Source organism: Petromyzon marinus, chromosome 6 (genome assembly GCF_048934315.1).
Source record: "Petromyzon marinus isolate PM22_M1 ecotype Great Lakes invasive population chromosome 6, UKy_Petmar_22M1.pri1.0, whole genome shotgun sequence".
Taxonomy (NCBI): Eukaryota; Metazoa; Chordata; class Hyperoartia; order Petromyzontiformes; family Petromyzontidae; genus Petromyzon; species Petromyzon marinus.
The window spans coordinates 4,688,233-4,716,116 of record NC_133672.1 but is presented as its reverse complement, the minus strand read 5'-3'; the positions used below and the strand labels follow the sequence as shown (position 1 = coordinate 4,716,116).

Genomic DNA, 27,884 nt, shown 5'->3' with positions numbered 1-27,884 from the left:
AGGGACGGCCAGGTGGCGGCACCTTGAGGAAGGTAGCAGGCCTGGCTGTTGCAGTGCTCCCACTCAGTGGGGCGTTCTAGGAAGCGGCACAGCCCCGACTCCTGGCTCAGCTGCTCCTGGTTGAAGCAGAGGATCTGCCGCTTGCGCAATCCCCTGCCGCAGCTCACCGAGCACTGCGGGCGAGCGGGTGGTGGTGACAGAGATTAACGAGGTTGAGTGGATAAAATAAAGAAAATTCGTATCTTTTTTTTTGTTCTTCCATTTTCCTTCGGTGTTATTATGCCTCGTTTTATTTCCACTACATTATTTTTAGGAGGCGTTGCAGTTCGTGTAAATATACCGCGGCTAATTTATTCATTAAACTGCACAGCCGCGACTGTTTGTGCTGCACCGTGTTGTATTCTGAGAAGGTGGTAAAGACATTTCTGCGTGAAGGCCACTTAATTTTATTAAGAGTTCACCTCGTGAGTGTTTTTTTTTTTATGCCACGTGTAGTCAATTTCATAATAAAACAAAACCCATCGAAACTAAAAGTCGCTTTTTATGGGGGACCTTGCTCAGAAAACTTACTTATGTACATGACAATTACATATTAGAGCAATTATCAAAATCACAAATGGTTAATTCAACACAACATAATAGGATGCAAGACCAAAGCTAACAGAAAAATCTGAGACAAGGTTAAATTAACACGACTGCGTAGGTTTTGTTTTGAAGTTCCGCTGTACAGCCCTCCGTTGTGCTTTCCAGGTCGTTTCACTCCACGTGCTGGGAAGAAGCTCTCCCAACACGTGGATCGAAACGCCCGTCATCGTGCCTAACGGCGGCGCGCAAACAACCCGAAAACACATAGTTGAGCTAAATACAAATGTAACGAAACATAAGCAAACCATTGGCCCGACGAGCCCAGCCCGAATCTGAGGCCTACTCACCAGGCCCCACGGGCCGATGAACCAGCTGAACGTCTGCTCGCACGGAGCCTCTGAGCACATCTGGGAGTCGTGGGGCCGCAGCCCCAAGCACTGCCCGTCGTTCACCGTCTGCTGCTGCTGCTGCGATCCGACCGCCGTAGAGCAGAACACCATGCGTAGCTGGACGCCCTCGCCGCATGACACCGAGCACTGGCGCACGCGAGGACGCACGCACGTGTATCTCGCATGTGCGTGTGTATGTTGAGCTTCTTTCGCGCCGTACATAGCCAACCGTGCTCATCGGAGGTGCAGGAAAAAGGAAAACAAACTAAGCGCAAAAAAAAGCAGTTCTAATGAAACGAGGCTTCAGTTTAGAGATGTGGGTGGAGTGGTACGTTACATGTTATCATTACACTCGTTTACCCAGGAAAGCCTGAGTTTGAATTAATTTTCAGGAGGGGTCCTGCCAGGTTTTCAAAGTAGAGGTTGGGGGGAGCGGGGGCGATGTCTGCATCGAACCCACGACCTCCTGGATATCAGGCGAGGTAGTTAACATCTCGTAGCTACCGTAGCGCCCAGATGCTAACGCGGACAAGGCAGGGAGACCGTGCAGGCGCTATGTGCGGAGAGGCTCACGGGGCTCCAGCTGTTGGCGACCCACTGCGCCGTGGGGCAGGGGCCCAGGTTGCATGGCCGCGTTGTCGAGACGCATTTGCTGTCGCCGCAGCCGTACACGTCGTTCGAGCCGCACGTTACCTCCCGCGTCTGCTGGCCCGGCCCGCACTGCACCGAGCACTGCGCATGGCACACACGCGCAACAAACACGTTGAGTGCACACGAAGCGGTCCTGAAATTTCAAACTTTTTTTTTTTATAAATGTGGTCCTACATTATTAATAGTTTTCGTTATTGTTTTAAAAAAACGTTTCATGTATTTTTCACTGGTAAATGTCAATGAAATACCAATTTTCGAAGTCTCAAGGTTGGGGTGATCACCCCCTCATTCACACACACATTAACACTTCTTCAGAACTTCTTTTTGCGTTTAGTTTGTTGTCCTGCCCCCGGCGCCTCCGATTAGCACGGTCGGCTACGTACGGTACGAAAGAAGTTCAACGCACACGTGGAAAGGTGGACTGGGGCGGGTAACGTACGGCGGACCACTCCCCGACCACCCACTCCGGGCAGGCCCTCTGGAAACACGCCTGCTCGGCCGCCGGCCCCTCGCCCAGCGTGGCGGAGCACAGCACGGAGTCCACCACGGCCAGCTGGCCCGAGCGCCCGTCCTCCCGGAGGCACGACACCGGGCGCGCCTGCACGCCCGTGCCGCACCTCACCGAGCACGGCCCCCAAGCGCCCGCCTGCCACCTGCGGGGCGGCACGAGGCGGCGGCGGCGGCGGGGGGGGGGGGGGGGACGTGACACGCGCAGAGGCACAAGCACGGTCCGTTTGGCGGTGGCCACGCGAGCGCTGTTAGCTTGTGGGCGGGGAAGTCGCCGGGTTAGCCGCGTGTTACACTAACCAGGCAAATACCAGTCGTGTTATATAAGGCATTGTCCGTATTATGGACAGCGCGTTATTCATTCAACACCGGGCATTTGCCTCCGTGTTAAACTAAGGCATTGCATTTATCTAAGTCCAGGACCAGCCCCGTAGTGTTTAACTTCCTTTGTACAATCGTGACAAGGGTGTTGAAACCTTGCCTCGCGAGCATAGGAGGTGAGAGAGCTAGAGCGGATTGCACGACAGACGAAAAGCAGATCGTGTCGTTACCTCATTCGGTTTATCGTTTAACACTTGGTCAGAGTTTGTTAAACTTAAACTGCGTCATCGTGCCCCCCGCCCCCCCCCCCCCTCCAATGTGGTTTTGTTTGCCCCGTCACTTTAAACGCGGTGCCGCTGCATGGTAGAGTGGCACGGTTTGTTTGTTGTACTTGGAGGGTGTGAAACGAAACGAATGAGATTGTTGAACGAAGGTCTCTCCACACAGTGTCAGTTACAGGGGGGGGTGGGGGGGGGGGGTTGACCGTACTTCACCAAGGAGGGCTAGGCCCTCGGTTCAGACATTACTCTCCGCTCACGTTCGCCACAGCCAAGAAGGGAACTCAGGTCTCCGAGTTCGTAACGCATTGCGCTAACCACTGTGCCATCCCCTCCACCCCTGAGCGTGCGAAGACAAGTGAGGTTTGCCGAAGGATGAGGCCGCAGCATGGTATTGGGTGTGGTGCAGCTCGGCTGGCGAATGCGCTGCTGCAGTTACCTGTAGGTGGGTGAACTGGCCGCTCGCTTTGAGCTCCATTCCTCTGGCCTATATTGGTACGACAACCTGCGGCGAACACGTGGGGCAAGAAACAGAGCTGCCGGCCTGAGACACGGCGTGGGGAGAACGCAGATAAATAAAACCGCAGACCAGCTTCAAGTCCCGGTCCGACCGATATCTAAAGTTTCTCTTTCGATTTAAAGCTTGCGTGACTGCAGGGATTCATCTTCTTGGTTCTTTCGGTAAAGTCACGTAGAAGGGAAACAATAAAATAATAAAAATAAAACATAATAAAATAAAATTCTCACGACGTTTCTGCCAAAACACAAGTAGCCTTCCTCAGGTGAAGAAGAAAGAAAAAAAGGAAGGCTACTTGCGTTGTGGCTGAAACGTCGTGATAATTTTATTTGATTATGTTTTATTTTATTATTTCCCTTCTACGTGACTTTACCGAAAAAACCAAGAAGATAAAGTTTCTCTGTCACTTTGTCGAAGGGTAGCAGCCATGCCTGGTGACGATCCACATCTGCAAAACCAATCCAAGGCGGTTGCAGGGCATGAGCTCCAAATCAGCAGCAGGTAACGTCAGAGGCAATTCTGTCATCATTCACTGACATTCCACATTTTGCATTTTTTTTTATGTACGGTGAAAATATTAGATGATATTATTATGTCAATGGACTGGAGTTACCTTAACTTTCTTTCACCCAACACCATGCAAGTGAGTGGGCTGGTGAGTGTTGGGTGGACAGGTGGGCGATTGGGCAGGTGAGCGAGTTGAGTGGTTGGGTGGGTAAGTAGGTGAGAGGTTTGGCGAGTCGGCGAAGTGAGTGGGTGGGTGAGCGGTTGGGCGCGTGACTGAGTGGTTGTGTGTGTGGGTCACGCGGTAGTGTAACGGTTAGCATGCTGCGCTACGAACTCGGCCACCCAAATTCAATTCCCACTCACGGCCAACACCGGTGACAATTATCTGAACCGGTCCTGGGACTCTCCTAGGTCGACTCAGCCTCAAATGAGTACCTGGTGCGGTGTTTAAACATCGCCACTGGGGTAACAAAGGCAGCCGAGCTCGGTGCTGGCCGTGCCGGCCTTCATAGGTGCTCGTTAGCAGCACTTGCCCCAACGGTCTGTTCAGGGTGCACGGGGGATGTGTCTGCGTGTCACGCACCACATGCCGGGTGGACACGCGTGGGTGTTGCAGCTTTGGTTGCTGCGAGGCCTCGGCTCGCCGCAGAAGTGCTCGTGCGTCACCTCGTTGTCCCGGGTGCAGTACACCGTTCGCGTCTGCTGTCCTGCTCAACCGCACGGGAAGCAAGCATCGGTCCGCCACCCGATTCCAACCAACCAGCCGCCTCGGCGGTTCCATTCGTTGGCGCAATTCGAGGTCACGATTCAACCCTACAATCGAATCTTTCGCATCTCGTTTTTTTTTATTGCTCCAGCTTCTTTTCCCTCTCGTTTGCATAGTTACGTGTCATCGCCCCACGAGCCTACATGTAGCATTAACAACCCCACACAGCATTCTAACCCCGGGGTAGTCCCATTAAATATAGATAGCGGTCATATTGCATGGATAGAATTTGTGCTCCTGGTTCCAAATAATTATTTATATCTTAACTCCAGGGGTGGGGGGGGGTGCTTTTCTCATGGGGGACGATCATTTGGCTATCAATGGATATTTAACCCAGAGTTAAAATAATATAACAGTAATTCTAGATTTGAAGCTTTCGTGACTGCAATGAATCATACTCTTTGGTTTTTTCGGTAAAGTCACGTAGGTAAAATAAATAAATAAATAAACAACTAAATTTTGTCACGACGTTTCGTAGTCAACACAAGCTTCCATCTTCAGGTGGAAACCGTCACAGCTGTGAAAAAACCAAAGACTATAACAGTATTTTGACTCCAGGGTCCAAATTCTATCAAAGTCCAAATTCACTCTTCTACGGTGGCTCACCTCCGCCGCAATCCATGTTGCAGTGGCTCCAGGAGCTGTGGCTCCAGATGCCGCGACGGGAGAGCTCCTCTGCGTCGTACACCGTGTAGTACTCGTACTGCACCCCGGGGTTCCGCTCCTGGCTGATCAGCTGCGTCGTGATTCAATAATAAATGCGCTTCAGCATTTTTGCCGCCAATCGTCTTCAAACGTTAATGACCCCATCGTTGGCGTCTTATATCATCGTCGCCTTTCGCGCGCGTACCGCGCGCCTCCCCATTGCAGTACTGTACATCTCTGCGACAGTCTTGCCAAGGGTGACCCCCAGTGGCAGCTGTCCTCGTGCGGCACAAGGCGAACAGGCAGCCCCGACCTGCGGGTGGGCATTAATCTGCCAGTAGGAGGGCGATGATGCTACGAGGCTCCTCCCAATTTAGTAATTTGCGAGTAATTTACCAAATGTGGTCAAATTGGACAGTGGGCCGAGCACACCATGGCCTGCCTACTCTTCTTCAAACAACGTCATGGGATTTTGTTTTACCTCAACGGCAAAGCAAACGGCGTGGAATCCCGCATTAATACAATCGCAGTATTAACCAAGGTGGCTGCTGGGTTCGAACCAGAAACCTCCTGAACAAGCGACCGACGCAATACCGCTGGGCACCAGTGACGGGCGGTACTAAAGCCCTCGTTAAGGACAGTACACGGCAAACGCGCCGGCGAGATTAGAATTTGAATCCTGATGACCTTTTGCTTAATTTAATTGAGTTAGGCAGACGAGAAGAAAAGTAATTTATATAAAATGGAAATCAATATATGTTTTTTTTTACTGTACTATACAGTTACACGCAATGACTGTACCGTACACATTGTTGCATAATTAAAGTGGCTACAGTCACATCGTAATTTGGCTCTAGTCTACGTCTACCCTTCAACTTGATGTCCTTTAATTTGCTCCCAATTATGGAGCCTCTCGAGAAAACTCGGCAAAAGTTTTTTTTGCAGAACTGAACACCGACCAGAGTGCATAGCATTTAGCGATTCGACCGGTTTCTATAAACTCCTTTCAGGTCTTCTCCCCTCTTTTCCTGCTGCCTCAGATCCCATAGCCGAATCGAACAAAAGCAGCAGGGCACGGCCTCGGAACCAAATAATAAAAGAAAAACCACTGCTGTAAAGAAATCTAAAATGGCAATTTGCGTTGTTTGTGTAAAACACCAACATAGACGAGAGTCACTTACCAGCCAGGCGCAGTGAAAACTGTCGTCTGGTCAACTTGAAAATGCTTGATGTACGACAGGACATGGCGACGGGAGAATTCTGTAAATAAGCTGTCTCTCTCTCTCTTTCATGTGGAAATGAAAATTGAGAAGGCCCTGCTTTTGGGATGGCGCAAGCGTGGCGTTGAAGCACCCAGGCACGCATTGTGCCTTGGTACATCTTCCATGCCAGCTAAAACCCACAACAAAGCCGCACGTCCTCCATCCCTGCGAAACGCCCAAAAAAATCCTTCCTCTGAATGCCAGACCTCTCCCGACAACCGTAGCATCCATCACCTCTCCTTCCCAAGCTCTGCGAGCAATCGCACGGATGTAAGCGCTGCCCGATTTTTCCTTGCCTCGGGCACAGAGAGGGATGAGTCGCAGCGTGCTCAAGAAGGACGTCCCTATCGGGGAAGCGTGTCTGTTCCCGCAATAGAGGCGAACAAGAGGCTTTTGGGAAAAGAAAAAAAATACTCAACGCATTCGTCAATAACGCTGTGACCTTAAAAAGGAGCTCGTGAGAGGCGATGTCTCCGGTACTAGCCCTTCTTCACGGCACGTGAGGAGGCCGGAGGGGCGCAGTGTTTGAGAGCAGGAGAAGAGACACAATCAAAGAAATGAGACTAATTTCTTAGGAGTCTTGGGGTCCATTGATAGCCGGTCATATTTGGAAATTGAGTACATTTTTGGAAAACGAATTTATGGAAATGAAAAGCAGCGTACAGTGAGGGAAAAAAGTATTTGATCCCCTGCTGATTTTGTACGTTTGCCCACTGACAAAGAAATGATCAGTCTAAAATTTTAATGGTAGGATTATTTGAACAGTGAGAGACAGAATAACAACAAAAAGGGAGTGCTCCTAATCTTAGCTTGTTACCTGTATAAAAGACACCTGTCCACAGAAGCCATCAATCAATCAGATTCCAAACTCTCCACCATGGCCAAGAACAAAGAGCTCTCCAAGGATGGCAGGGACAAATTTGTAGACCTACACAAGGCTGGAATGGGCTACAAGGCCATTGCCAAGCAGCTTGGTGAGAAGGTGACAACAGTTGGTGCGATTACTCGCAAATGGAAGAAACACAAAAGAACTGTCAATCTCCCTCGGCCTCGGGCTCCATGCAAGATCTCACCTCGTGGAGTTGCAATGCTCATGAGAATGGTGAGGAATCAGCCCAGAACTACACGGGAGGATCTTGTCAATGATCTCAAGGCAGCTGGGACCATAGTCACCAAGAAAACAATTGGTAACACACTACGCCGTGAAGGACTAAAATCCTGCAGCGCCCGCAAGGTCCCCCTGTTCAAGAAAGCACATATACATGCCCGTCCGAAGTTTGCCAATGAACATCTTAATGATTCAGAGGACAACTGGGTGAAAGTGTTGTGGTAAAGATGAGACCAAAATGGAGCTCTTTGGTATCAACTCAACTCGCCGTGTTTGGAGGAGGAGGAATGCTGCCTATGACCCCAAGAACACCATCCTCACCGTCAAACATGGAGGTGGAAACATGCTTTGGGGGTGTTTTTCTGCTAAGAGGACAGGACAACTTCACCGCATCAAAGGGACGATGGACGGGGCCATCTAACGTCAAATCTTGGATGAGAACCTCCTTCCCTCAGCCAGGGCATTGAAAATGGGTCGTGGATGGGTATTCCAGCATGACAATGACCCAAAACACATGGCCAAGGCAACAAAGGAGTGGCTCAAGAAGAAGCACATTTAGGTCCTGGAGTGGCCTAGCCAGTCTCCAGACCTTATACCCATAGAAAATCTGTGGAGGGAGCTGAAGGTTCGAGTTGCCAAACGTCAGCCTCGAAACCTTAATGACTTGGAGAAGATCTGCAAAGAGGAATGGGACAAAATCCCTCCTGAGATGTGTGCAAACCTGGTGGCCAACTACAAGAAACGTCTGACCTCTGTGATTGCCAACAAGGGTTTTGCCACCAAGTACTAGGTCATGTTTTGCAGAGAAATACTTATTTCCCTCATTAAAATGCAAATCAATTTATAAGATTTATTACATGCGTTTTTTTGGATTTTGTTGTTGTTATTCTGTCTCGCACTGTTCAAATAAACCTACCATTAAAATTCTAGACCGATCATTTCTTCGTCAGTGGGCAAACCTACAAAATCAGCAGGGGATGAAATACTTTTTTCCCTCACTGTACCAATGTTCCAGAAAAATAACGTTTTCAATCAGTGCCGCTTGCTCATTGGTTTCAGTGAGCAAGCGCGTGCCGCCTGTTTCATGTTATCAGCTTTGTGTGCCCGGTTAAGGCCATGTCTAAACACCGCTAAGACAAATTTACAATAATTTCTTTTTTTAAAAGCCACTAAAAACGTGGAGAGATATGTGGTGTTTGGCGATGTGGATTATCGCATGGCAAACCGGTGAGAGATGGCGACACGTTGGGGAAACCTTCACCCAAAGATGGATCGATGATGGTTAAAGATTATGTATGTTGAACTTCTTTCTCACCGTACATAGCCAACCATGCTAATCGGGGGTGCAGGAGAAGGACGACAAACTAAACACAAAGAAATAATGGCTATTAAATACGTTTTACCATGAATGTTAGGCATATGATTCGACTGCCAGCGAGCCGGCAAATTGTTACGATGTCGAAGTTGCCCTTAGGCATTTTGTTTTAAAACAACCGACTTGCAGGCACAGTACATGGATCTTCGAGTGGTAAACCTCGTAAAGTAAAATCATAGAGTAACATCGCATGAAGTTAGGCTGCTAAAACTCTCATCGCCTCGCTGTGAATGAGTGTCACATGCGCCGCTAACGAAGGTTATGCACCGACGTGGTTGCCGGAAGAAAAGAAAAAAACACTGGCGAGACAACTTTCAAATAAAAATCTGCGTGAGTTTTGAGGGCCGTATATTTTATTTAAAAGAAACCAGGTGGGAAGTCCGCAGGGCTGTTTGTAAACGCTCTGAGCGCCTAAAACGAGGCCACGTCGCAAGAGAAGGAGACCTTCACTGGCACCAGTCTCACCGAATAAAAATACCGCACACGTGCAGGGGTTCGATTTACAACACAAACGAAACTACAGCCACCACCTCCACCGATGGCTTTTCCCCTGCGTCCGAATATTTTTCCAAAAACACCCCGAAAACGGGGCCCTCTGCACAATGAAAGAGGAACTGAGCTCAGGTGTCCTGTTTGGAAGCACTTTGATACCTGTAGAAAAATAAACATCGTCCCCAAGAATCCCTCAAGATTGATGGTCGGGTCGCTTTGGGATTAAAGCAAAGAGTCAGCACTACTGAGACCCTGGGAGAGACTCCAGGTTGCAACCGCCCGTGTAACGAGGTCGCTGATTAGTGATCATAAAAAAACCACAACGTTACGTTTTCTTCCCACTTCATGTTGCTTATTTCAGCTCTGAGACTTAAAAACATTGATTTGATTGACATACCGCTAAACATCTTTGCAGGGCATTACATGGTACCCCTCTAGTGTGGATATAAAAGGTCTCGTGCGGTGGCTTCAGAAATAGATCTGTGCCATCATCTACCAGGGCCATTCTCTACTCGCCGTGAGGGTTCTGAATATAAATATATGTCTCTTAACATCATGCTCAAAGCAGCACGAATAGAATTGAGAGGAAAAAATGAAAGGAATTGGCCAAACATCCGAGTGCAATTTGAATGTAATTGAAAAATAAACCCCCTGGAGAGAATTTTTTTTTCAAATTTATACTGCAAATCTCGACCCGCCACTGTATGTCAGTGTTAATCCTCCTGGATTGTAACCTGAACAGCCTTCGGTCAGAGGGAGGTCGCTCATTCTTCTCTGCTGCCCCCATTATGTGAAAGTCCCTTCCCCCCAGCTATCCAAGCTGTTGACTTCCTGCTCCTGTTTGGGCCCAGGCTCAAAAACTTCATTTTTTCCCTCTGGCTAAGGCTGACTGCCTCTTTTTTGCCTCTAAAATTGCATTTAGATGATATATGAATCCAACCTCTACTGGAGGTGTGAGAGTCATCCCAGTGCTCACATGAGCATAAATTACTTCTTTTTTATTTAATTTTCCTCACTGAACTGAGAATATCAACCTCACTTTGCAGAATAGCCAAATTTCATCATGGATTCCAACCCAGAATCTCAGCAGTGTTGACCAAACATTTTTGTTAGAAAAGTTTGGGGTCGGTCTTATAATCTAGATAATATTTTGTCTTGCGAAATATCTGCTTTAATCTCTTTGTTCATGATACTCTTCTGGAAGATTCCTCTGTCTAATATAGTACCATATTATCCCGGTTATAATACACACCTTTCTTTAAAATTACCCCAGGGGTATGGGTTGCGTATTACAATCTGGAGAATGCAGTAACATTTGGCAATACCGCCATGGCAATGGGCTTCATAATAAAATATATTTTTCTTAAAAGATTGTACACATGACACTTTAAACTCTGCTTCTCCGGGTGGCGGAGAGTCGTGACGTGTGTATGTATGTTGAACTTCGTTCTCACCGCACGTAGCCAACCATGCTCATGCGTGCAACAACACAAATATAGCCGGATCATTTACGTAGCCTGACCAATATATATAAAAATAAAAAATAAACACAATTACGCATCGCGATACTGGCTGTGAAAACCTTCGCGTCTTCAGAGGTGAACGTGAATTGTGCCGTGCCCCGTGAGCCGCACCTCCACGACGAGCGGCTCGGTGCTGGGCCCCAGGAGGGTCACCGCCTCCGGCGAATCGTCCCTCTCGTCGCGACGCTCGTAGCGCAGCGCGGAGCCGGCGACCGGGAACGAGCGAGAGTAGTCAATCGTCCAGTGCCCGTTCAGGTAGTAGTGGCCGAGCGGGTTCTTGATGGCTGCTCACGTTGGGAGGGGAGGCGACGGTGCGGGCAGGGGGGGGGGGGGATGCAAAATGAGAGACCACGTATACACATTTCGTACGCATAATTCAAAATTCACAGACTGGCCCTCACCATGGAAATGTGTAATTTCCATCACTGGCTTTGGGCCACCAACTGAGATGAGCACTACCCGATGCTCACATGAGCTTAGAAACACAACTAGATTTTGACACTCGGCTCGATGTTTTATTTCAACAATATCTAGACGTTGGCACGTCTGTTCTTGTCAAATGTCTCAAATATGTTGACTTACCTCGAGCTAGTATAACCTTTCTAAGTTGACGGCATTGCTTTGCTCTTCGTAATACTTCTTCATTCGTCATTCTTTCAACCCGGCTGATCTGCAGCATTCTCAGAATTGTATACGAGCCAGCCTTTGTTTCTCCATCTCTTTGGTTTGTTGTGCATAGATAGCCATGGACAAAATAAAATATATTCTCTTGTACCTTGCCTCATCAGCCCAATCAAATCTGTAAATTATGAAAAAACTATATCGTAACAGAATAATAGTGCTGGCTGGAAAAATCATGAGTTTGAAACGACACACATTTCTGTGTAACAAGCAGTCAGCCTGCGTGCGTTATGCTCGAACCATCAATCATTTCCTGAAGAGGTGGATTGTGGATCCATTGTGTTGGGTCACCAGTGATGCATCACTGCTGCCACTGCTGCCAGTTTTAGTCACGCCTGTTCGATGTTTGTGGTCACCTAAGAGTGCCACAATGGACTTCTGTAGGAAATGCTGACGGCCTTTGCGTTTCGGGAGTAGTTAGCGCTACGCTGCACTACGAACCCGGCGACCCAAGTTCGATTCCCGCTCACGGCCAACACCGGTGACGATGATCTGAACTGGTCCTGGGCCACCCCTAGGTGTTTGTATTTTCTGTTTGCACAGTCACATAGTCACTTTAAGATGATTTCTTGTTCGTGTTTTTGTTTTTTGTTTGTTGCAGTTGCACCCGATTCAAGAGCCGAATGGCTCGCAGGGCTATACCAAATAAATGAAACTTAAACTGAACTCAGCATCAAATGAGTACCTAGTGTTGGTGTGTAAACATCGCCACCGGGGAGACAAAGGTGGCCGGGCGTGGTGCTGGCCACCCACCCCCTCGTGTGCCGTGTCGCTAACAGAACTTGCTCCAATAATTCATCTGTTCATGCGTCACGTGGAGTCTTTGTCTTTTGTGTGCTCTTTTACATGTCCTGCCGAGTTTGCAACGAGCGCCCTCTACTGGCCAAACGTAACCATTTTAAATTGAAGGAATGTCCTCCAAATACCTTTTTTTAATTTCTACTTAGTTGATCATTATGGGAACGCAGTGGCAACTGAGTGCAAGCACAAATTAAAAAAACAAACCCATCTACAAATAAGAATGGTTACCACTGCCTTGCATCAAAAGAAATGTCACAAAAACATATAAATATATTACGATGATTTTATGTTTAAGGGGAAACATTCAAACTATACGTGTTGACGTTCCTGAAGCTATAACGATTTTTGACCCCCCCCCACCTCGTCACACGGCGTCACAAAGTCAGACCCCCCCCTTAAATATGACGTCACAAAGCTCTGCCCCCCCCCCCCCCAAAATATAAAACATGCTTCAAATCGCTTTAAACTATTGTCATTGTAGTGAGTATTTAATGTGGCTCTGCACTCTGATGTTGTATGAGAAAACATTTATTAAAAAGTCTATTTAATTAAGTAGAACGTGTTGTCTATATTTATTTAAAGTTGCGCATTTTGATGTGACGTCACATGTCTCAAACCCCACCCCCCTCGTCACACATCGTCACAAATGTCTGACCCGCCCCCCCCCTAGGTGCGTGACGTCATTTATGGGCATCTCGAGTGTCACCAGATGATGGTCTCAGCCCGGACACCAACGAATCCGCAAAAATCCATCACATGAAATTACTTTTGTTCTTCACTTGGCAAAATTCCAGCTGTGAAAATTAGACACCTCGATTTGAATGTTACGCACCGAACATTTCTCTGCAGCAGCGCATGTGAGAATGCACGCCGTCAGTGCGTAGACACTCCCAAGAAACCTCAGAAGCACTTCCGTTATATCTATTTCCACGGGCCGTTCTCTTAACATGTGTAGTGGGTTCGAATTAGGTGCGCACACAGACACACACACAGCTTGGAGGCAACACTATTTAATAGAACGGTAAGTGATATAACACCGCACATAAGGTGGTGACCACCTTTCTCAACTCGCTAACACTCTGGAACACTACACAGCGTGACCCAGGCAGGCAACGGGCTGCCTGGTCCCAGACGACGACCCGGGGACTTGAGGACCGATGACGTCGTCTTCACTTGGGGGTTGAACAGCCCCGCTCCGCATTCACACCCCGCTGATCACCGCTCCGCCCAGGCCACGCCTCCCTTCCCCCACCTCTGGGAAGGTCCGGGTCCTCCACCACGTGACCCCCCAGGCACTCCCTTGGGGCCCCCAGCCCTCGTACGGGCTGACACAGTAGTGATGTCCTATGTCATCACTACACATGCACTGCTCTGAAGGGGGTTCTGAATTGACACGTCATATCGTGACATGACGTAGACAGTATCGTTTCAATAACACAGGAGGGGAGAAAAGAAATACGAAAAATGCAGCACCGTTAAATAAACTGTGATATTTGCAGCATGGCAGCTTTATACACTGCCTGATGCTGTGTAAAACCGCAATATCTTTCGTTCTCTATTAACTTTTTTTCTGCCAAAGCCATGGGCTTTCTTAGCAGGCACGGGCTCGAATCTTACATGGCTCTTAGTCAATGGATTTGAAACCCAAACCAGTCTGATCGGCTGTGCCCAAGCTTGTCTGCCGACAGCTGTGCTGCACATAACGGAAGTTGAGCGCACGTGTATGTGTGTGCACGTGTGTGTGTGTCTGTGTGCACTGTACCCAGGTAATTTCTAGAAGCAGACGATTCTTGAATTTTGATGTTCGTCGCTCTGACTGGGATGACAATGATTTGAACGTAGCCTGCAAGACAAAAGCAGAGATGAATGCCGTTTTGTTTTTGTACTTACTCAAGCGCAATCAAATGCAGACAACGGATGCGTTATAATGGGTAAATTGTTTTCCCCGCAAACCCAAAGGAATCTAACTTAACATCCGGCTCTTTGTCGTGCGATGTATATCACGGGCGACCCGAGTTCATTTTTTTTCCTGGAGTAGGCAGAAGAAGGGGGATGGAAGCCACGAGGCAGCCTGGCCCACGGCACTCACCCCGGGGAACTTCGGGCTTGTTGAAGACGCCGGTGACTGGGACGCAGGAGGAGCCATCGCCGCCACACACGCGGCACGAGTCCTCCACCAGGCCGGAATCGAGCCTCCCGTCACAGCCCACGGTCTGCGGGCCGACAAACGGCCGTGGCGCTAAGCGTCAGCAAACTCAGCAAGAGTGTAGAAAGGCCCCCCGAAATAGTATCGCGGAGGCCCAATCATTAAAAAAATAGGGAAACATCAACTAGGATCTCAAATTAAGATTATAAAAAAAAATACCCACAAGGCTGAGGCCATCAACTCACTATACATGGGAATACAATTTAATCACACATGGCAGAAACGTTGATTTGAAGCCAGGATCTCAGCGGTGCCGGTCAGTGCTCTGACCCCTGAACCACATGGGCACCTCTTGGATTAAGCGATGTTCTGGGATATATTTGTCCGTGTGGCACAGGCAGAGCAATCAATGCACAATCATAATGCTACAAAGTTCAAATTAGAGTCAAGGGTCAGCAACTCATACCTTTAGAGTCAATCAAATAAGGACCACTTTGTGAGCAAATACTTTGTGAGAATTTTGCTTTTGAACCTATTTAGTTTTTTCATCAAAGCAAACATTAATACAAACGTATGAACTGCAAAGGGTTGTCTTGTTGACATAAAACATCATACGCAAAGCAGCACCCTGTAATTTCTGGCATTGTGATTTGATATCAAAATCCAAAATAAAAGAAACAAGCCAGTGGTGAGAGAGGAAGTTTTGAAATTGAATGCCATTAAATAACGATGATCAAGATGGAATGCGTCTAAAGGGGTCGTCCGCCTAGTTAGATGAAGCAACGAAATCAGTTCCATGTGCACGTGATGGAAGTATTATTGCATCGCAAGACCACTAGAGTTTACGGCGACTTGGGGAGGCCTTCATCCAGCAGTGGACTGATCGTAGCTCATGATGAGTGATGATGAGATGAATGGATGTGTGCATCAGGAGTGTAGTGTGGTTGGCATGGGCCCTGGTGCATAGCACAACATTGGGCGACTTGTCAAATGTATTCCCCTCTTTGTCGCCTGGCCCTGAGTCCATCTAACCCGAAGGCTACAGCGAAGTCGCGTCCCCTTTACAGTCGACAGCTACCGCCGTTGGTGGGAATAAAACATTTCAGGAAGCAACATTTTTTAATATTACAAGAAAAACTTCCTGGACTTGAACGCTCAATATTGGCAGAAATATGTCTCAGTATATCTTCCTTTGAAGAAATAATGATGAATATGATTCATGCCACCACTGTTGTCCGAGAAGATATGCGAGCTAGCGTTTGTTCTGACAGGTCTTCTTGGCACTCATGACCACCGAGTCTCGGCTTGCAGTCTCTCACACGATTAGGCTGAAGCCATTTTCACCAACAGCGTTGGCCATGAGCTGTTGTTTTTGCCTCATCAAATTGCACTTACGTAAAATAGTCTTTAGAAATGTTTTTACTTTTCCCAAACGATTACAATAAGTGCAAAGAAGGTTCAAACATGATCAGAGCCTAATTAAATCGGATGTTATTCATGTAAAGGATTCAATTACACCACCTTTCATAAGCAGATGGATTGCTTCACTATTCTGGTAAATTGCCCGATGATGCTGGATGATGTAATTACCAGCGAAACTTCGTACTACTCAAATTGTAAATGTTGTGGATTTACTCACCAACAAACCGGTGGGCTAAAGTAGTAAACTAATTGGCGTTTTATTTTGATTTAAAGCTTTCGTGACTGCAGGGATTCATATTCTTGGTTCTTTCGGTAAAGTCACGTAGAAGGGAAACAATAAAATAATAAAAATCTAAAACAATAAAAAATCTCACGACGTTTCGACTGCAACACAAGCAATCATCATCAGGTGTGAAAACCACAGCAAGAAAATTTGAAAAAAGTGGCGATTTTTTAAAACGTATTTTTTGTATATTTTTATTATTTTGTTGTTTCCCTTCTACGTGACTTTAACGAAAGAACCAAGAATATAATTGGCGTTTTGTTTACGTGACAAATCCCTTACTAATTGCTGTGTCGGGTGGTGAAGGGCTACATGTATACTTACGCGATCTAACCCAAAAACCTTTATTATTATTAATAATATTGGTCGCGAAAGCCTACGTGTTAAACTACACCACCTTCGTAAACTCCAATGGTGGTTGAACAGCTCACCACACCGTTTCGGTTAAGGAGCTATTTAACTATACCTCACCACTTTGGTCAGTACGGGTTGGTGAAGGAGGGATCGAGATTTGGTTCAGATGTCTTTAGCCACTGACGTTAGCAATGGCGAGGAATCAAACTCGCGTTGCCGTAGCGGGGTGCTCTACTTAAAATGGTGGTAGGCGGAAACACAAAGCATGGTTTTAATTTTTTACACTTTGTAAGCAACGGCGATGTTCAGTGGCCGAGTCCATCGATGGGAGGGCAGCCAACGAAGGTAATTTAGCCGAGAGGTGCTCACCACAGAGTTGGAGCAATGACATCGGCTTGTGGTGCAAGCGCGAGATGGATTTCGTGTGCATTGGTTGCAATGCGCAAGCATTGTCACCTTTGCGTTTAAACTCCGTTGTGCCAAATTAACGAGAGCTAAAAAGAAAAATGGCTCGAATAGTTCAACAAAGTCTGAGAAGTGAGCAAAGAAGCAAGGGGAGATATGTATTTATGTATTTATGTTGAACTTCTTTCGCACCGTACAGAGCTAACCGTGCGAATCAGAGGTTGGCGGGGAAGGACAACAAACCAAACTCAACGACACATTGGGAAGGCCGTTCTTCAGCAATGGCTTGATGATGGCTGAGTATAATAACAATCACCATAATCTTGATTTAAAGCTTTCGTGACCGTAGAAATTCATCCTCTTTGGGTCTTTCGGTAAAGTCACGTAGGTAGAAAAAAACTAGATCGCGACGTTTCGATCGCAACACAAGCACTCGTCTTCAGGTGTGAGAGAGAAAGCTACTGAGACAAGGTTTTATTAAGGCCAGAGATGGGAGTCCCCTCATGGCAAGAGTGCAGGGCTAGAGATGGTCTCCCTGAGGCTGTGGAAGTGGCCATTGTATTGTGAGAGATTAGCATGTCAATGATGCTTCGGTGGCAGATCGAGTAGGACATCCAGCCTGTCAATACAAAGACATCCAACCTAGTGATGCCACTCAGAGAGTCAGCTAACATCGGCAGGAAGGATGGAAACATCACAGCAGGTTAAGACTTCACGTGGTTAATAACGTCCTTCCAATGATTGCTCAATTTGCACCCATCTTCTCGGTTGAAGTTGTGTCTGTGTTTATATATCTGGATGGCTTCATGGACAAATCTTTGATGATAGCCAGTGGGTTTGCATAGTACCTTCTATAAAGTAATAATTATAATAATGAATGAACAAATTATATGCAAGCGTTACATTAAGGCTGATGGGGCAAATTAACTGAAAATGAGAGATTTTTTGTTTAAAGAGACAGTACCCAAGATACAAACAGAATGGACTTGATTGGGATCACAAAAAGTCAATTGTTATCATTCATATTCTTGGTTCTTTCTGTAAAGTCACGTAGAAGGGAAACAATAAAATAAAAATATAAAACAATAAAATTATCATGACGTTTAAACTGCAACACAAGCAATCATCATCAGGTGTGAAAACCACAGCAATAAAATTTTAAAAAAGTGGCGTTTTTTTAACGTTAGCACCACGGAGAGCGATTTGGCAGTTATTCAGATGGACGAGCCCATCTATGTTCGGAAAAGAGGAGGGGGGAGACGAAAATGATGGATGCGGTCTGAAAGCCACTGTAAACGTGAACAATCAATTAAGACCCGAAATGGTTTATCAAATCCTTCCAATGATTGCTAAGCCAGAATCCATCTTCTCGGTTGAAATTGTCTCTGTGTTTGTATATGTGGATAGCCTCATGAACGAATCTCTCATGGTAGCCAGATGGCTTGCAAAGAACCACTTTTTTCAAAATTTCTTGCTGTGGTTTTCACACCTGATGATGATTGCTTGTGTTGCAGTCGAAACGTCGTGATAATTTTATTGTTTTATATTTTTATTATTTTATTGTTTCCCTTCTACGTGACTTTACCGAAAGAACCAAGAATATGAATCCCTGCAGTCACGAAAGCTTTAAATCAAAATTTGTTATAATTAAGTTACATTGGGGTGGGGGAGCAGGTGAAACATAAAGTTATCTTTAGCATGATATTGACATAACTAATCCTACCCTTTGAGATCATTCAATGAAAACCCAATTGTGGTAATTAAAAAATCCAAACCGTGGGTTGCTATGGGTAGCACATACTGAATCGAGCATTAAAAAAGGCAAGACAAGGCTGCTAGACTGGTTTTTTTATGTTTTCGTGCAACTTGAGATGTGACCAAATATAGCCCCCCCTCCCCCCCCCTATGCGAATGGGCCGCACCTGTGAGCCACTCACGATTGCTGGGGGGTGCCCCCCGGGGTATCGACAGCCATCGCCGGCGTCGGGTGAGGTCCAATCAACGCTCGTGAATTACCGGCGCGAGGACCTCAGCAGGGAATGGTTGATGCTGAGGCCGCACTCTTTGAACGCGAACTTTCTCAGCGTTCAACTGTCGGGTTTTGAGAACGGTGGGTCTCGCATTCCCAGGGTCCTGGCCTCACAACCCACCAAATGCGTGCATTGGCGCTTATTTATCAGTACAGTTACTTCCGACTTCAGATATCACCGCTGATTTTAGCTCATGGCCAGGAAACGAACTTGGGTGCAGAGGTCAGTGCATGAATGGCTGTCGCCACTCCACCTCCAGATCTTTGAGGCCTCAACATTTCAAGAAAACTTTAACTTAAAGGCTCCGTCATTATACCAACACGTTTCAGGAAATCTATGCTGTAAAAAAAAGTGCATCCCGTACGCCTGACGGTTTGGTAACAAATATACGTTCTTGTGAAGAAATGCCAATGAAACTAGGTGACATCAATCGAAAATCAATTTTGTATTAAAATTATTCCAGCAAGGCCGGCTGATGCAAACATTTCCATGGCTGTGTACCAGAATTCTGTTTGGACGGTGTCCATTCCCCCGATTGTCTACCTGGGGATACACTTCGAGATGAACAGATTCCCCTGAACGTGAAAGCAATTGTTATTTGTGAAAGGTGTCTATTACCCTTCACATTAAGCGTGAACCCCCCCCCCCCCCATTCGTTTTTTCAGTGGCTTTGAGGCAGCATCATTGAACACCCGTGCCTTGGACAGACACCTTCCCCGACACACGCCCAGACGGACGGCACTCTGGGCCACGCCTATGTCTGTGCCATGATACGTGGAACCAGTCAATGTCGGGGTGGGGGGGTAAGCGGAGTGTGGGGAGGGGGGGAGGAAACCCTGTTGTTAAAGGGCATTCGTGACCACACAAGAAACCCTGGGATGTGCAGTATGTGCTCACTCACACCGAAAACAATGTGGATGGAATCCAACCACACACCATGCCTCCGTGGACAATTTAAAACGCGATTTGTTCCTTGGTCAAAAAATGTACCTTTGCAGATTGTTTTTTTTTTTCTTCAAAATCTGTAAATTGCAAAACTATAGGAACACGGCTGGGTTTTAATGAAATTTGGTTAAATGTGTCGGTTCATTGCGTAAACACTTGGAACTGGCTACAACGCTTAAGCGGTGCTCAAAGTGCCCTGAATCGGCCCTGAGGCTCAGCGGAGAGCAACGCATCTAACGCACGCTTAATTGACGACTCTGCAGAAGACCCTCTCAGTTTCAACTTGCCCTGCAAACAGTCGCCTATGCTGAACCGCATCGGACCATCACGTGGCACGTTGTGGCCGTCTCCTACACCAATGGACAATTAATAACGGCCTACAGTGCAATTGCGGACACCAAAACCCAAACCATGGGCCACATCGTAACACCTCCGCCAGCTTCGATAATTCACCAGCAGCGTTTAAGGTATTTACTCGACTCCTGTCAATCGACCAACCCCGCGATACAAAAGGAAAATAATCATTAAGTGCGAATTGGCAAAGCATATAAACATTAACATTTTGCGACTGCGCTTGGCTGTACATGTGAAGCACTTACATTGTGGCTTGAGGTTAGCGTTAGCGTTGCACAATGTTGGCCTTTTCAATTAGTCTCTGGTTTCAATTAGGCTGTGGTTTTACATAGCATGTGGTTTTAATTAATTTGTCGTTAAATTATTATAACCCCATGAGTAACAATTATAAAAGTGCTTGACAATTGTTCATTCATATTTAGGATTAAGCTTTCAGTTATACTCAGGACTATCCATTGGGGGGGGAGTGTGATATTTGAACTTGTTCCGAGTCAACCTCCTTCAGCAACTGGTACTGACCAGCGTCGTAAAGTAAGGTCAAACAACCTCGCATGAACAATATGGAATTGGGGGGGGGGGGTGTTTGCCCAACGATGTTGAGAGGCGCGTGCTTGGAATCACTTTGAGAGACGGAAAGAGGACCCGTGGTGAGAGAAGATGGAGACGTTGTAATTGACTGAAGACAGGTAAGTGGTCTTGGACAGGACACATCTCTTGAACAGGACACATCTCTTGAAGGGACATTGACCGGTGAGCAATACAAACAATGGGAGTGCCTGCCAACAGAGAGAACGCTTTTGTGGGAACATCCGCCATAGAGATGGAGTGATGGAATCGGCTCGTTTGCAAATGCCAGGCGGATCATTGCATGGCACGACCTTGAGCGATGGTGACGACGTAGAGAGACCTGTACCCAACACTGCATAGATCATGGCTATGTGTGCATGTTGAACTTCATTCGCACCGTACGTCGTCAACCGTGCTAATCGGAAGTGCGGGGGAAGGACAGCAAACTAAACACAGAAAGCAGTTCGAATGATAATGATGATGAATGGCGTTCAAAAGTTTTTCCCATACATAAAACCGGTTAACTTCCTGAAAAAGTAGCCTGGGGGAGCCTTGATCCAGCAATGTATTGATTCATCATTGCTGTTAATGTTGATGCTACCATTTGTTGCCAGGTCGCTTCTGAAAAATAATTATTCACTCAATAGATTTTACCTGGTAAAATAATAAAAAAAATGATGTTGTTTTCATTTACTTATTTAAAGCTATGTGCTTCCCTTCCCCATACTTTGCACTCCTATAGGGTTATATTTGTATTGTGCATTGTTGTAGCTTTGCAGCTCATCGGATATCTCCAGAATAAATAAAAGATTTCGATTGTGCTCGAGCATGGAAAGCTGTTGGATGGGGAGTGGGGGCCTTAGTTGGGGGCCCAGTGGATGGGGAATGGGGGGGGCCTTAGTTGGGGGCCCAGTGGATGGGGGGGGGGGTTTCCTCCTTACCCGGCACACCCCTTGCACGCACACGTCTCGGCCGCCCAGCTCGCAGGGCGTGCCGTCCGCCACGGCCTCCGCTTGGCGCACGTAGAAGTTGTGACCGTGCACCATGCAGTTCAGCTCGCATTTATCGCGGGCTGATCGCGAGCGGGCGAACGAGCGAGCGAGGGGGCATGCGCACAACACAGGGGCAACGTGAATGAAACAAGGAAGAAGAAAAAGCCACGCATTACATTTCGCGGATTATGTAACGGCTTCCAAACATTTGCGTTCCATCCTTGTGAAGCGTTCCATTCGCGAAAATGTCGTCGCGTTTTTACGAGCCGCACAACCAAAGGACGTCACACTGAGAGATGATGACATATTTAAGTGACACCAATATACTGTGCACGTGCTTTATGAGATAGCCATGATTAATAATGATTATTTTCAGCCCCATGTCAATCTACTGCTGGATGAAACCCACCTGACTCCCTGTCATTCATGGGAGTTTGTTTGACCATACTTCACCACGCTAGTCAGTGTGGGTTTAGCGAAGAGAGGGCCTAGGGTCTATTCAAACAATCACTCACCGCTGTTGTTATCACTGGAAATTTAACACAGATTTCTGGGTTTATAGCGGAGTGCAGAAACCGGCGCTCCACCTACACGCTCCACTGCATCACACCGATTGTTCGCTACAAAGCACACCACAACAGGCACCTACAAAGGAACCCCCAAATACCATGGTGAAGCAAAACTCACCAAATAAAAATGCCACAGCATTGCTGGGATTGAAAAGGCTAAATAAAAATAAAGGTAAAAAGGTCGGTAAACTTCTTTGGTTCTTTCGGTAAAGTCACGTAGAATGAGAATAAAATAATAAATTGATAAAATAAAATAAAAAAATAAAAATCAAAGTAAAATGAAATAAAAATAAAATAAAATATAAAATAATTCTTCTCATTCTACGTGACTTTACCGAAAGAACCAAAGCAGATGAATCCTTGCAGTCACGAAAGCTTTAAATCGAAATTTAAGGTCGTTAAACTCAAGACCTTCCGCTGGAGGCATTCATTCGAGGTATAGGTTTTATTGATTCTGGAACGATCTCGCCGGCTAATGGAGGAGATTAATGGCTGTAGCTGACGTGGAGATGGTGAAAGGAGGCCAGCTCACGCCGACGCACCTCGGGGTACAGCTGCTCCGCCCTCACCGTTTATAGGAGGACCTTCCCGATGTTAATTTACATCGACTACCGCAAACCCCCAGCAACCTGCACGCTTCTGAATCGATCCCCTGCCACGGCCAATGTCAGGCGGCGAGAGGATATTCGAATTGGCCCCGGGATCAAAAAATACAGCGAAGAAATACCTTCACGCATTGCATTCTCAATCAAAGGGCCCCCAAAATAGTTGGATGCCCGGGGTGAAATGCCAGAGGAGGACATCTTTGAGGCCTGGTGATTCTTTCCGAGGCCCTCTCCTCCCCACCTGCACAACCACCCCCCCCGCCCCTCCGCGTCCCCTCCCCCCACCGCCACACACAACCCCCATCTCACGTTCACACGGCTACTCTGCAGCATGTGACACGTGCTGTGCGGGGATGCCCCTCATGGCCGTGCGCAGGCGATGGCCGTACCTCCGTAGTAGGGGACCCACTTGTGCCTTCGGCCCTCGAACTCGCGCTGCTCGCGCTGCGCGCACTGCTCCTCGCGGTGCTCGCGCGAGCCGTCCGGGCAGCTCTGCATGCACCACCACGAAGACAAACAAAAAGACAAAGATCCCCCTCATAGCCTTAACAGACTGTTGGGGAAAGTGCTGTTAGTGAGCGCCTATGAATGAGGGGGTGGGCGGCCAACGCCACGCTCGGACGCCTTTTAGCTGCTGATGTGTGACGCTGTTTTATACTCCGCACCAGGCACTCATTTATGGCTGAGTAAACCTGGGGGAGGACCAGGAACAATTATATAGTTGTCATTGATGTTGGGCGTGAGTGGGAATTAAACTCTGGTAACCACGTTCTTAGCGCTCCCCGCACACACACACAGACGCGCGCACAGCGGCAGTGAGATTTATCTTTCAGTTTTTTAGTTTTCAGTTTATTTTGGTATAGCCCTGTGAGCCATTCGGCTCTTCAATCGGGTGCAACCACAACAAACAAAAAAAACAAAGACACGAACAAGAAAAACATCTTAAAGTGACATGAAACATTGCACTTGGATGTGTTGTCTCTCTCTCTATGCCTCTCTTGTGAGTTCTCTTCTCGAGTGCGGGTCCATGGTATAAGCTTCCTTCATCTTACCCAATCCACCGAGCCTCTCTTCACCTCACAACTCATCACCATTGCTCGGGTTCTTGAGCCATGATGAAGGAAGGATGGTCCAGGTGGCTTCCCATTGCCTCTCCTCTCTCAGCATTGTTTTTTGTTTCGGGTGACACTATCATGGGACAGAGTTTAACGTTATACCCAGGACACACTTTGAATGTATAAAGGGTGACAAGAGAACTGTAGACGTAAAGGAAGCATGCCTAATCAGAGAGTGTTAAGAGGAGTTTACAAAAAAAACATGAGGGGTTAAAGGCTACAGGCAAGAGAGAATTGCGATGATATTGTGGTTGAAGTGCATGGGCAGACAAATCACGAAGAAGCCTATAACCAAATTACCCAGAGGGCACTCATCACATCGCAGAAGCTAAACGAGACTGAACTTGGGGAGTGCTTGGACGGGGAGACCATCGTCCATAAAGCAGGTGCACAGCAGACTGCTGCAGGGCAATATCTTCAGCAGGGGGCAGTGCAGCAAAAACATCTATTGTTGTACTGGTCTCCTATGTCCCCACATCTATGCTCCCTGTCATTCATCAGCCTCCAGGACCCCCACGGCCCGGGGAGGTCGTCATCCAGCAGTGAATTATTGACAAAAGGGCTGCACACGCACAGAGAGAGAGAGATAGCCACGGTCGCGGGCAGAAGAGGAAAGTCCTGATGTTGAACCGGAACAGCAGCAGAGTGTCAGCCGTGTCGAGATTTATGTCTGCGGGGGAAATAATATAACAAGTCGCGGCGCAGAACAGGTCACACAGCTCGCCGCTCTACACTACACTGCTACTCAGCTCTAAACGAGATCGTTGCCTGAATCTGTCGCGAGGTACTGTTACCAGAGCAGCAAGTACGAAAGGCACCGGTTTGTCAAAGAGAAATGCAAAAGGATGATTTTGAACACGAAGGGAGGGGGCAAAATTAGGAATCAATATTTTTGTTACAATTCTGTGATCAAATAACCACCCCCACCCCATACCATCAGCCGCCAAAGATCTCCACTCTGTGGGTGGTCCGAATCCAGCAGTGGATTGACAACAGGGCTCTCACTCGTGCACGTGTTCAGGTGTAACGTGGACTGGGGGCCATTCACGCGGCCGCCATTGAGAAGTGGAATATTTCGTGTACTTTTTTTCAAGTCGAATTTCCCGTTCATGTATTTTAGCGAGTTGACTCAACGTGCTGTTCACCGCAACATAATTGTTTCTCTTCAACGGCCACTGCTGACGGGCCATGTGCCGTGATTTACGCGTTGGTTTTTTTACGGTGGCTTCCCCAATTGTAATAGTCTGTGACTTGATGAAATTCGTCGCGTGTAGTTTATGTCTTAACGTAGCACGTGTTTCACGCCTCCTTCAATCGATTAATTTGATCAAATATAAAGGGTCGTATCTTGATTTGAAGCTTTCGCAACTGCAGGAATTCATACTCTTTGGTTCTTTCGGTAAAGTCACGTGGTAGGTAGAAACATAAATAATAGATCACCACGTTTCGATGAGCAATGAAAAGCTGTTGTTGCCATCGAAACGTCGTGAACTATTATTTATTTTTCTGTCTACGTGACTTTACCGAAATAACCAAAGAGTATTAAGGGCCGTGTCCACTTTTATCCTGTTTGTGAGTAGGCAACTAATTTTGGAAAGATATACATTTTCCCCTGGCCTATCGATTTTCCAAATAACTTTTTACGTGACTAAATGAAACCTATTTGAATACAAAAACGAATCGCAAACCAGGTAAAGGAGTACAGACTGCTACCGGGGGGTGGGGGAGGGAATACCTTCCACCTAACAGCGGTAACAGTCCAGCATTATTCCCTCTTGTCGATGCAAGCACTGCCATAGAGCTCCTTCATCGAGTGCCCTTTAACATGAATTGGAAAACACCGCCCCTTGACAGTGAATTCGTTTCCACATCGCCACCCCGCACCCAGCTACTACCACCCAGCGGTGCTGCTATGAAGCAGGCGGTGCAACTGCACCGGTAGCACGTGGGTCGAGAGGGGCCCAGGTGCTGGGCTACGAAGAGAGAGAGCGAGGGAAAATACCCAGGAGGCCACTTTTCATTGCTCACACTCGGGGCCCATGCCAGAGCCACGCCGAGGGTGGCACTGTACCCACTGGATTCTTGTTTTCATGCGCCGAGCCAAAAACATCAGTGAAATAAAGCAATGCTTGCCCCTGTGGTCCTGAAGAACTGTTAGAGGGGCCCTTTTGTCCTTCCTTTGACAACGCATATATATATCCCTTTCCTCACTTCGAGAACTGCAATAAAGTCTTCCACAAAGCGCGGCACACAAACGCGTCCGATTTGGATTCATTTTATTTCAATCCTCACGACCGGAATGTCCCTCCTCACCTCCGTGTTGCACAAAGCGTACGTCCTTTCTGACCCCGTGCAGTCCGAGCCGACATTGTTCCTGCGAAGGAACGAGAGAGAGAAACGTTTCCAGCTCCGTAAAAATCACCGCCTACACATTGACACACGGGAAAATCCTCCGCGGGAATTTATCGCCCCTATAAAAGGCGTTACATTTCTTAAAAGAACTTGACTGGTGACGTGGGGCGGTGGGGGAAAAAGGGGGGCACAGTGCCAAGGTTTTGACCAAACAAAGGGCAGCAGAAGTCGGCGGTACACAGCCTTCTCTTGTGCTCTGCGTGAGCACGCATTTGGAGCCGAGGGCGCCGCCTCTTTGGCAGTGAAAGGCGAAGGAGGGTTGTGAATTCATCTGGGAAGTGTTTTCAGAGTCACGCGCTGGGCGAGCCCCCACGCGGCAGGGCCGTGAGGCCCGGGCACGGAAGGACGCCAGGTGTCAAAACAAACACGACCCACCGTCACGAGTCCTCTCTGCGCCCTTCCTAAAGTCGTTCGCAAAATCTGATAATGAGAATTCGAGCGCAAACGTTCGGCAACGATAGTTGTGCACTTTGTCTGGCCCAGGAGGCCCAGGGTGAAGTTTGCCTGCGTGTGGCCTGCCAATGTACAGGAGGCCTCTGCGAGGAAGAAGATACCAAATCGTGTGGCATTATGCTACCACTGCGACGATCACAATCGCCAGAAATGCGCCCCATCTTGTCGCTCCTCGAAAATAAAGCACAGTTGAGCCTGGGTAGTGCTTGGATGGGCGATCACCATGGATAAAAGCAGGTGACATAGGCTGCGGGGCTACATTGGTGGGGCAGCAGTGTTGCTGTGCTGTGCTCACACCTTACCTTCACCAACCCACGCTGATCGGTGTGGTGGAGTGTGACCAAATAACCACCACGACCCGCGCCGCGTTGGCGAGACCCTCATCTCAGGGATGCCACCTCTGAGGCACAACAAAAAGAACTGAGACCGGCGGAGGGGAAAACTGCACTTAGCTGACAAAAACCCGGGACCTTTGACGGTTCATTTTTTCTCTGAGACGGCTCACAGCTTTTCAAGGACAGCTACTTCAAAAAGAGGACAATGCAAAGAAATGCAGAACAGGTGGCAACTGTAGCCTCATCCGGCAGTGGGCTGACAAGGGCGCTGTAAGCTCGTACATGTACAGAGCCGCCACTGATGGGGCCGAGAGTCCATTCGACCGAGGAGGGCGACTGAACAAGCCAGCACAGATGCTTGGTGCGTGACGACGCCTGAGTAACATCGGTTGCAAGTAGCTTGATAGCAAAGACAATTTTATATTTTTTTAACGAAAATTCTCCTAGCGTCCAGACCACAATTTAAGATGGCTCAAGGATGTAAGAATG

General features: G+C 47.6%; 1 protein-coding gene across 2 annotated transcripts in view; it reads right to left on the bottom strand.

Annotated features, from left to right (window-relative positions):
• Nucleotides 1–27,884, bottom strand: part of LOC116939773 (papilin-like) — a 47,481-nt gene that overhangs the window by 10,861 nt on the left and 8,736 nt on the right. For both annotated transcript variants that reach the window (XM_032948564.2, XM_032948565.2), the window contains exons 4-16: nt 26,509–26,569; nt 23,470–23,572; nt 21,856–21,986; nt 14,498–14,621; nt 14,171–14,251; nt 11,038–11,210; nt 5,128–5,257; nt 4,339–4,462; nt 3,171–3,236; nt 2,065–2,278; nt 1,548–1,706; nt 933–1,121; nt 23–173 (exon numbers count right to left, since the gene is read on the bottom strand). In XM_032948564.2, coding sequence (XP_032804455.2) covers nt 23–173; nt 933–1,121; nt 1,548–1,706; nt 2,065–2,278; nt 3,171–3,236; nt 4,339–4,462; nt 5,128–5,257; nt 11,038–11,210; nt 14,171–14,251; nt 14,498–14,621; nt 21,856–21,986; nt 23,470–23,572; nt 26,509–26,569 — 1,706 coding nt within the window. The remainder of the gene's footprint in view (nt 1–22; nt 174–932; nt 1,122–1,547; nt 1,707–2,064; nt 2,279–3,170; nt 3,237–4,338; nt 4,463–5,127; nt 5,258–11,037; nt 11,211–14,170; nt 14,252–14,497; nt 14,622–21,855; nt 21,987–23,469; nt 23,573–26,508; nt 26,570–27,884) is intronic.